The sequence below is a fragment of the Photinus pyralis genome, unplaced genomic scaffold, assembly GCF_008802855.1.
Source record: "Photinus pyralis isolate 1611_PpyrPB1 unplaced genomic scaffold, Ppyr1.3 Ppyr1.4_LG9, whole genome shotgun sequence".
Taxonomy (NCBI): domain Eukaryota; kingdom Metazoa; phylum Arthropoda; class Insecta; order Coleoptera; family Lampyridae; genus Photinus; species Photinus pyralis.
This window is the reverse complement of record NW_022170878.1, coordinates 12,677,063-12,687,014: the sequence shown is the minus strand read 5'-3', so window position 1 is coordinate 12,687,014 and position 9,952 is coordinate 12,677,063. Positions and strand designations below refer to the sequence as shown.

Genomic DNA, 9,952 nt, shown 5'->3' with positions numbered 1-9,952 from the left:
AAATACAATATTTTATGTAAATTTGAATTTACAAAATAAACGGTGGACACGGCGACGGTCGGCGGGACGGTACGGTAACTCGAGCGCCACAAGAACATTCGGAACACTGCTTCTGGCCAAGGCCCGGAGGTTTCCGAACGAGGAATATGGGTTTACTTAGTTGAAATTAATTAATGAAAAAATGGAGGGGGTTGGTATGGAACAGTTTTAAAGGCATTCGGGTGTGGTTTACCAGAGCAAGCAGTCGTAATCCCAATGAAAGATCTTTCTGATAGATTTGTTGCCTTACTAATTGCGCGGTCACTCTGTGGTGTAGAATAGTATAACGTTGTGTTACGTGCGTCTACAATTAAATGAACTAACCATCCATACGTGAATTAAGTCGAATGCCCAAGAAGCATGCGAGAAGACCATAAAAATTTTTGAGCAGTTGGGTACCCGGTCTATCCCCTTAATGCGCAAACCAGTTGCACACTGAATGCTTCCCTTGCCCTGGAAAGTACTTTTGACCCAGAATAGAGCATGTAATTAGGTATTTTATGCCTCCCCAAGCATTTTTAAATTGACGCACAAAATTGCAACAGAAAAATCAATGAAACTAGTATTTCGCCTGAATATGCGTAATGGGTCAAGGATCGGTATTCATTACCCGTGATGCAACACAGGGAGTGCATAGCTACCTCGACCGTTCATGCTGGAATTAAACGAGGGGTAAACCGCGATGGGAAATCAGTGTACACGTTTGAGGAAATCTATGGGAAATCATAGGAATTCCGGAGGAACTCCTAGGAAAGGTAAGAATTCCAAGGAATTCCATGTGTATTCAGGAGGAATTCCAAGGAAATCACAGGAACTCCGAGGAAATCAAGGGAACTCTAAAAAAAATCAAAGGAACTCGTGCTGCATTTTATTATTTAATTTGGTCTTAACTAATTTTTTTATTTGTTTATGGTATTTTTCTCATTTAATAATGAGTTTTTCTCATTGCAAATAGGTCTATTAAAATATAAAATAGTGTTTCGTCTAAGGTCGTGTCTTTATCCGTCCGTCCGTCCATCCGCTAACTTTGCGACGCTACTAGTTCTTAATCTTAAGAGCTATTGTTCTACTTTTTTCGCTATTTGGTTCGTTATGGTGTCGAGTCTTGTACCAAGGAAGGAATTTTTTCTGTACCGCTTACAAAAAAAGTTATTGTAAAAAAAACAAAAAACCGTTTTTTACATGTTCCATAATTTTACCCTTTTGCCGTTTATTAACGATCCTAGAGATCGTTTATAATTTTGCATTGCTATCTGTCGTCTGCCTGTTGGTCTGTCCGTCTGTTCCTTTGTCTGTCTGTCCATCTATCTGTCCGTGTGAACGATAACTTTGTTTAGAAATGTTCGATCGCTTTTACATCTCCGTTAGTTATGAACTGAATTGCATGAAATTCAATATGGGCATAGCTTTAGCCATATAATACGCAATGCCAAAAGTTGAATCGAATCGATTCAAAATTCACAGTGCCCTTTCGCATCTCGACCATTTAAAACCGAATTGCAACTTTTTTACTTATAAAAGTATTTGAATGAAATTTGATACATAGGCACTTGGAATAAAGGAAAATCAACGCCAATTTCAAAATTTGGTTTTGCGCATGCGCAGTGCCAACTTTTTTTTTATGGAAGAATTTAAACGAAATTTGATACATAGGCACTTGGAATAAAGGAAAATCTAGCGCCAGTTTCAAAATTTTTATTTTGCGCATGCGCAGTGCCAACTTTTTTATCTATGGAACTATTTAAGTGAAATTTGATACTTAGGCGCTTGGAACAAAGGAAAATCTAACATTAGTTTTAAAGTTTAGGTTTCCGCATGCGCGTTCCAACTTTCTTATTTAGAAAAGCATTGACAGGAAATTTTCTCATAAACTGAAATTGAAGTAGCACGTCAAAAATGGATTGCCCATGTGCAACGCTATCTTTCATATTTGTGACCGGATTTTTACGATTTTAACAGAAGTTGCATCTTACAAATGGGAAATGAATGCAAGTGGAAATGCGCTTTATGTAAATCGTTTACGATTACTTTTTAACTTGACACTTGACACTTTTATATTTTTTTTTATGGTTTTACCTCGGGTTTTACTTACCAGGAAATTGTTAAATCAACGGAATAAGAATGAAATAATTAAAAAACTTAAAAAAAATTAGAGGAACTCACAGGAACTCCAAAAGAAAATCGAGGGAACTCCAAGGAAATCAGAGGTATTTCGTGGAAGTTGGAGGAACTCGGAGGAAATCAGGGAAACTCCGAAGAAATCAAATGAACTCTGAAGAACTCGAAGGAACTCAGAGGAAATCTAATATTTATAGGAAATCAGTGTACAAAATTTGGGTTGCGGTTTACCCCTCGGAATTAAATCAAGTAATTTTTTCCTTTATTTTAAGTGGGTGACGATTCATTTGGTGCGGACCTCCACGCTCTTTCGTCGTATCCGAGCCCATTACCCCGCAATGGAGCACGCAACTTGAGGTTCGATTGGAAACGTAATCGTAATAGAGCTGCACTTAATTACTCGAATGTGGGTTTCAATTCCCAATGGTTTTAACATCCATGATAGTGTCGCCAGTACAGCGATCGATTTTATTCATACAAGGATGTAATTAAGTAATGTTATGACACTCTCATTATTTTAATATGCTGGCACACGCCCAAATCATTTAAATGAAGCAGCCCTACGTGCGAAGGTGTAGTTTGATAAAACAATTCGCGCGAATCCTAATATTTGACAATTAGGATAATCGCTTTCCCAACCTATGAATATAGTCTCGGTCCAACCATGGCAGACGGTACAAAACGCTCCCATCCAACATTTGCGCTGAATTGGAAACGTTACATGTCGGAATGCTGCTCGAACACCAGTTTGCACGGCTTTAAATTCTTGGGCGAGCGAAATCGCAGCATCTTCGAAAGGTAGGTATCCATTTGCCATCACTAGCATGCCTCCCACCATCAACTCGTAGGTTGTTGTGGCTCCTCACGCTCGTCATTTGTATATTCTTCTGCGTTATTAACATACTGGAAGCTTACCACAAGTGGCAAACGTCCCCAGTTGTCGTTTCATTTGCTACAACCGAGACACCAGTGTGGGAGATTCCGTTCCCAGCAGTTACTATTTGCCCGGAAGTGAAGACGGAAAAAGACATTGCTAATTATACAGATTTAGTACTGAAAATTACAAGAGGGGAGCAACTCAGTGACAAACAGTACGTTTTTTACGCGAAACTTCAGGGTTTAACAGTGAAACCGAGAATTTTTAGAAAGAAACTTCTTAGGTACATGTCTATGGTGTGCTCAAACGATTGGCCGGGTAATGTCGATGAGAACGATGACAATCTAACTGAAGATCTCTATGAGTTCCTTTTCAGCGTAAGGTAGGCATCCTGATGTGGCTCACTACTGTGCAAATCTCTAGGTGCAGCCGAATGTCGATCATACAGTCGTTGAGTGTAGTTGGGTTGGAAGAGACTGCACTGACCAGGTTCGAAAGTGGTTCACTCCAATTATAACGCCAGATGGCGTTTGCTTTACTTTTAATTTAATGGACAGAAAAGACATGTTCACCGATCTTGCGGCGTAAGTTTCGTCGATCGAACCGCAGATAATTCACCTGTTAACGTTTCAGGCAGAATTATTACAGAAATCGCAATGTCCATCACCAAAGGCGGTCCAATTGGACTTGGGAGAGGGGATACAGTGATAAGAACGACTACGATGAGATGCCGCGTCGAACTTTCATGCCGGGAATCCATGGTGGGCTTCAACTGACGTTCTGGGTTGAATCGAAGAACTTGGACTACCTCTGCACCGAGGCTTTTCAAGGGTATAAGGTGCTTGTCTAATATAACCAATTGCTAACCCTTGCCTCATATTCCTTCCTCTCTTCTCCTTGTTCTACTCATAACCTCCTTCCCAAACAAAATGGTTCAATCTTGCCCTTACCTTACCAATGGTATTTTCATGTTATGGGTTAAAGTGTTGTAGAAAAGAGACATCCTCTCCATCACAAGGTCCTTGGTGAGGGGGTTCCCCCAGTTACATAACTGAGGTTGACCCCCGGTTACGTAACTAAGAAATAACCTTGTTTTGTGGTACAAGACTGTGGTGTGGGACTTAATAACAAAAAATTTCCTTATGTTATCAAAAATCTCTAAACTTTCCCCATATAGTTTTATTCGTTGAAGTTTTTAAAAATAACAGCGACTATAGTTTCGGCGTACTGCCATCATCAGGCGATGTGAAAGTTAACAGGAAAACGGTAAATTACAAACGTTGAAGACGAACATGTTGTTTTTTTAATAATTAACTGGCCGAAACCAAGTGAAAAAACCTGAAGGGTGGTTAAAACGGAAAGGTTGTCCTAAGTTTCAAGACGAAATTATTATCAAGCCTTGTTAAGACAACCAACCGGAGGGTTGAATTTTTACATTAAAGGTTGAAAGTTGGGTTAACACATTTCAAAAGAACGGGGGGAAAAAATGAACTTATAAAAGTATTGAAACTATTAAGATGACTACATATTTAAATTATTTAAGTAAAGTTTAAATTCGAGATCATGCAGACGGCATGTCTCGAAATGATTTTGATCGATGATGGATCCAACTAAAAAAAAAAAAAAAATTTCCTCCCGCGGCATTGCACCATAGAACACGGCCACTCCTTAGTTATTCAGCCAAGCCAGCATCTTGTGACGTCAGAAAAAGTGGTCCGGACGTTGTTCAAAGAAGTTCAATTCAGAGAAAGAGTTTTTAGGGAGACTGAACTCTAAGTACAATCGCGTTATTATAATAAATATATATTTGCAGGGAAATTGGGGGTTTCCATTTACAGTTAGCGATCATATCTGCGTATTTGAATCGGTAGCGCGTTGATATCGTAATGAGTTTCGGAAATCGTTGGTTCCAACGTGTCGGCGATAATAATAAATAATTCAAATCTTAATACCTTTTGCGCGCTCCAAATCGTAGAATCTGAAAAAATTGAGTGCGTGGGTATCCGAGGAACAGCCTAAATCTTACGCAAAGAATGATTCAGTTAATTTCTATACACTATTTTGAAAAAGGGCGTTAATTAATTAAAAAGGGAACAGGTAGGGATTAACCCAGACACATTTTTTGAAGGAATTCGGCTTTGGGCTGCGAGAGATTCAATCTTCAACCACGCAAAGAGTAACCACGTGGGATGCCGCGATAAATTCGTTATGGGGGTAAAAGGGCAAAAGTTGCTATTTTTCGGTCAAGTCAAAGAAATTTTAAGTAAACGCACGAGCCCCTCAGGTTTGAGGACCGGGCAATCTGAGTTCAGCCACTGCTCCCTGTCCGGGAGAATGACCTTATAACTCTTCAGTCTTAGTGGGACAGTCCGGATCACATCCCCTTCTTGCGAGGAGGAGATCGGGTCTGAAGGTTTCTTCCCAGATTTGCCCGTGTCCAAGTCTGTCTCAATCCTTCCTCGTCTTCGTCCCAATCATTTAGACGCATGGAAGTCTTCCGACCGTCTGTCTGTTTCCATAGCGAAGTATAAAGGACATCAGACAGGCTGTCCCTCTTATAATAAAAATAGTTCTCTACCTGTCCCAGACCTTTTACTCGCCCCCGGTAAACCCGAGGTTCTTGTATCATACGCCTGTCTGCTTTACAACTAGTTGACGGTCGCCCCCTTACTGTGCTGCAGATTGCTCTGGAAGAAGGTTCCCTTGTTCATCACTGATGCACTAGGTTCCCCTGCCCAAGCGATGCCGATGGTTCCGAATCCATGTCGTTGCCAGGGATCTCCAGTCGAGCCAAGTGCGTCGACATCTTCCTCGATTAGCTAATAATCCTGACGCCCCTTCGAGGTCGATATCAAGGGGTTGACCCCCTCCGTTGCTACGGCACTGGGTTCAGCTGCCCCGGTGAAACACTCTTCCTTACCAGGCGCATCCGGAATACTTGCTTTTGTCACAAAAGTGACGCGCTAGACCCACGCGTTGCCCGAAAGCCGATGGATTGCCCGATAGGATCCCTCATCAACACCAAATGCGAGAAGGACCCTACCAGGCTCCTCCCTGCGAAAGAACGTCCTCCATAGGCTCGCTTTGACACCAGGATTTTGCTCGAATTACATAGCCATCACCTTGGTTACCCTATGGACTTGCCTCTGATCCTTCAAAGACGCGCGATTCCAGGGCCTAAGGCCTAAAGAGTGACAATCCTCTCCAACCAGTCCAAGGTCTACTGATCCTCGCATACGTCCGCAATGGCACCCTGCGGATTCCAACGGAACCACGTCAGCCGAGGTGCATTCACTGCAGTCATAATGCACCTTGACTGAGGCTAAGTGCAGACGTTCACCTCCGGGTGTGATATCGGAACGATGGCTAACCCAAGCCCCGCCGCAGTGACTTGTCCATAGATTCGTGGTGCCTCCGCAACTTTAGATGCTCCAAAACCTCTAGGCTTCATCACAGGCCAGACCCTGGAGTGCTTCCCTCCGATCTGAGACGCTTGGTCCTTGACGTGGGGTTGCACCCCTTCGTCGATTCATACACAGCCTTAGGCTTTGACACCGGCGCTTTCTAGCCCACACCTTCTGTGCGCAAGTCCTACTCTTGTTACGAATAGGAGCTGGCCCACCATCAGAGGCCGTCCCCGTTGTCGGACTCCTTTTGAGAGCTTGACTTGTTGGTCCCCTCTGGCGAGGAACCCAGAAAGGGTTTGTTTGTCTCACCTGGGCAGAGTCGCTTGCCCAGGACTTGGTTGCCAGCCCCTTCCCGAGGAAAAGAGCCACCGTTCGGAGGTCGCACGGTACTCGAGGGGCACCGTTTTCGACACTGCACCCCTGTGCCACGCAGTCCTTGGCACGGCCGCTCTCGCTAACACCTTGACCTTGCAGATTGGTCCGCGACGATGACCTTCGTCGCTACCAGTCTGGGTTTTAGCCCCGACGAGTCATTTGACACACTGTATCCTTCAAATTTGAAAGCCGTGCAGAAAATTAAGAACCCTTTTCAAACATGTCACGCTCGATCCAACGTTTAATTTAGAATTATTATAGATGTGGCAACCCTGCTTAGGAGACTGACGCCAAGATGCCCCCCTTCGAACCAAGATCTACGTGTGTTTTCTTTTTTTCCGAAAACTGCTTTCTTACTAATTATTATGCGCCACCCTGTATGCATATTCTACGTAGAATCTATGTATAGTGTGCGCGTGGTGGGGTGGGATGCACATTCCGAGATTCTGTTAATCAGGTGTAAATCCTGTAGCTTTAGGATTGTTCTACTGCTTTTATTTGTATCCAGACCTGGATGTGGAGTTGGGAGTACTGCGTGGACAAAATGTGCGGTGACTGACGGAAGGAATTAAACACTAGCCCCACCTGTTGGTAATAAATTGAAACTCCTCTAAATGGAATTAAATTTACACTTACGGCCCCTTACAACCGAATGCCATCAAAAACTTCCCAGACTAACCCTTGTCTATATTTTCCTCGACTAATTGACGCCTTTTCCCATATGACGTCTAATAATTTGGTTTACATTTTTTTAAGGCCAACCGGGTTCGCTGTACTCCGACAGTGCAAGAAAAGCTAGGCTGTCTTTAAATTCTCCTAAATTGTATTTTTGTACTGATGATCTTAGAGCGGCGTAATTTTTAAGTCAGCTATCTTTGCAATAAAAGCCCTAGCTTACCTCCTATATCGCTCACTCCCTGGAACCTACGACTTCCTAAAGCCATTATCAGAACAATACTTTATAGAATTTAAATACGCAGAAAAAACCATCGCGAATTCCACCAATTACCTTCGAACTTGTGCAGTTTCCCCAACCGTACAATATATTGTAAAATTTGAACCTAGACCGTTTGAACCCTAAAAAAATTCCAAAACTCCAACTTTGCCTATCTATTAAATAAATTAAAATGTAAATTCTGTTCGTAGAGATGTGTATATATGTTTCTTTCTATTTGAGGTTATACTGCACAATCCCTCCCAAATTCCGTTTACGCAAGATCACTACTTCCGCGTGGGTCTCAACCAAGCCCTTGTCGCGGCAGTCAAACCAACGATTGTGAAAACCTCAAGGCAGCTTGCAGAATATCACCCCGACAGTAGAGAGTGCTACTTCGCCGACGAAAAGCGATTGATGTTCTTCAAAAGCTACGACCAATTTAACTGTGTTCACGAGTGCCTCTCGAACTACACATTTCGCTATTGTGGATGCGTGTCCTTCGAAATGCCACGTAAGATCCCCCACCCCTGCTTTGTCTGTAGATAACGCATAGATTCCAGGCCTTAATTCCACGCCGATTTGTGGTCGCTTAAAAAGGGGTTGCGTGACCCGGGCTGCAGGTGGTAGACTTGAAACTGTGCAAGCAAGTAGAATGCCAAAGATATTTTTTAGCGTTGTTTGCGGTGGAAAATAACTCGAGCGAGCCAACCGACGGATCCGACTTTGTGGAGATGTGCGACTGCCGACAGACGTGCAACTCCATCCACTACGAAACGGAAATTTCCCAAACGGAATGGAGGTGGCAACAAATGGAGTCGATACTGTCCAAAAACGGGTCGCAAAAAAAAATGTACGTGCGAGATAACGGTCGACTACTAATTCCATTTTTTTAGGACCGACGAGTATTCCAAAGTTCAGATCTTCTTCAGGGATTTACAGTTTATTACGTCGGAAAGGAACGAGCTTTACGGACTGATGGATTTCCTATCGAGCTGTGGTGGATTGTTTGGACTGTTCATGGGGTTCTCCTTCATCTCGCTCGTTGAGATTGCTTACTTCGTTAGCGTCCGGTTGTGGTGCAATTACAAAAAGCATGGATCTCATTATTGGTCCGGCGATGCGGAATTACTACAGCTGAAGATAGAATGATCCGTTTTTGGTGTGCTATACAAGAGGGTACTCGGGAACGAGTGAATCACAAGTGAATTTACCTGAGCTTCTGTTTTGCACTTACTTCGCGTGGATCTCCATTAATGCAATTTTGAAAGTAACTAGTGGCACACAAGCTCTAATAATTACAAAAAGCACGTCAAAAGTTACTGAATTCTTTAGTTGCTGGTTTTCAGTGAATTTTTAAAAATTAAACAAATATCCTTTATACACGGGTTTAAAGTATGGCCCTACTGTAATTCAGACCCACGAACGAATTACGTTTTTTCAGCGACGATCTGTCTTTAACTTGGGCGATCGTACAAATTGAACGAATGGCTCGCACACTACTGCGATCAAGCTTGAGCTGGAGCTTTCTCACTTAAATTTTCTATATATAGATGCCTAAGTACACAGACGAAACGATACCAAAGCAATTGCCAGCTGTGATTCAACAATCTGCCCGTATGTCATTCCCCTACTTGCGTCTACGGAACCTCGCAGCTAGCCCGAGGACCGCCCTAATCAGCGCACGCTTTTCTAAATACGTTTGCTCGCCATATGGTGGCGACTTTGGCGAAATTAGGTCAAGGTAAAATTCAAAGGGCAAGCTTTGAATATCGTATTTCATTTTTTACGATGCAAAATTACACCACACTTAATTTTTGAGGTTGTCTAAGGTCAATTACCTTTTTTGCTGCGGCGTCAAATTTCACTTCCCGGGTCGTCTAAGGTCAATGACCCCATTGTATCGTTAAATAAACCACAGGTGAGTTCAGGCAGAAGTTCAAGGACGTGTAACTGGATTCCACCAAGAATTGGGTGGTCATTAACCTTGTATGACATTTATAATATAATTTGAAGCCACAATAACGGTGTCATAGACAGAGTTGGACTGGGTCACTGGGTCAACTGGGTCACTTGGGTCACCTAATTAAACTGGATCGCTGGGTCGCTGGGTCACGTCATACTCTTTTCAGTTAGACCCAGTGACCCAGTTTGACCCAGTGACCCAGTTTGACCCAGCGACCCAATTTGACCCAGTGACCC

The 9,952-nt window shown here is 42.9% G+C and overlaps 1 protein-coding gene across 2 annotated transcripts; it reads left to right on the top strand.

The window, feature by feature from the left end:
- Nucleotides 1-2,767: 2,767 nt before the first annotated feature.
- LOC116181239 (pickpocket protein 28-like) lies at nt 2,768-9,010 on the top strand. 2 transcript variants are annotated; one of them, XM_031501540.1, is made up of 9 exons: nt 2,768-2,955; nt 3,006-3,248; nt 3,303-3,411; nt 3,458-3,618; nt 3,668-3,872; nt 7,994-8,264; nt 8,314-8,373; nt 8,426-8,603; nt 8,647-9,010. In XM_031501540.1, the coding sequence occupies exons 1-9, from the start codon at nt 2,822-2,824 to the stop codon at nt 8,900-8,902; spliced, it is 1,617 nt and encodes a 538-aa protein (XP_031357400.1). In that variant the 5' UTR covers nt 2,768-2,821; the 3' UTR covers nt 8,903-9,010. The 2 variants fall into 2 exon arrangements, with proteins under 2 accessions (XP_031357400.1, XP_031357399.1); XM_031501539.1 differs by having other exon boundaries at nt 8,314-8,376.
- Nucleotides 9,011-9,952: the final 942 nt, after the last annotated feature.

Excerpts from the sequence above, each read along its gene's own strand:
- LOC116181239 (XM_031501539.1), top strand. The coding sequence starts at position 2,822 with ATGGCAGACGGTACAAAACGCTCCCATCCAACATTTGCGCTGAATTGG. Across the intron at positions 2,956-3,005 it reads AATCGCAGCATCTTCGAAAG|GTTGTTGTGGCTCCTCACGC; the intron begins GTAGGTATCCAT and ends ATCAACTCGTAG. Across the intron at positions 8,265-8,313 it reads CGTGTCCTTCGAAATGCCAC|GCCTTAATTCCACGCCGATT; the intron begins GTAAGATCCCCC and ends CATAGATTCCAG.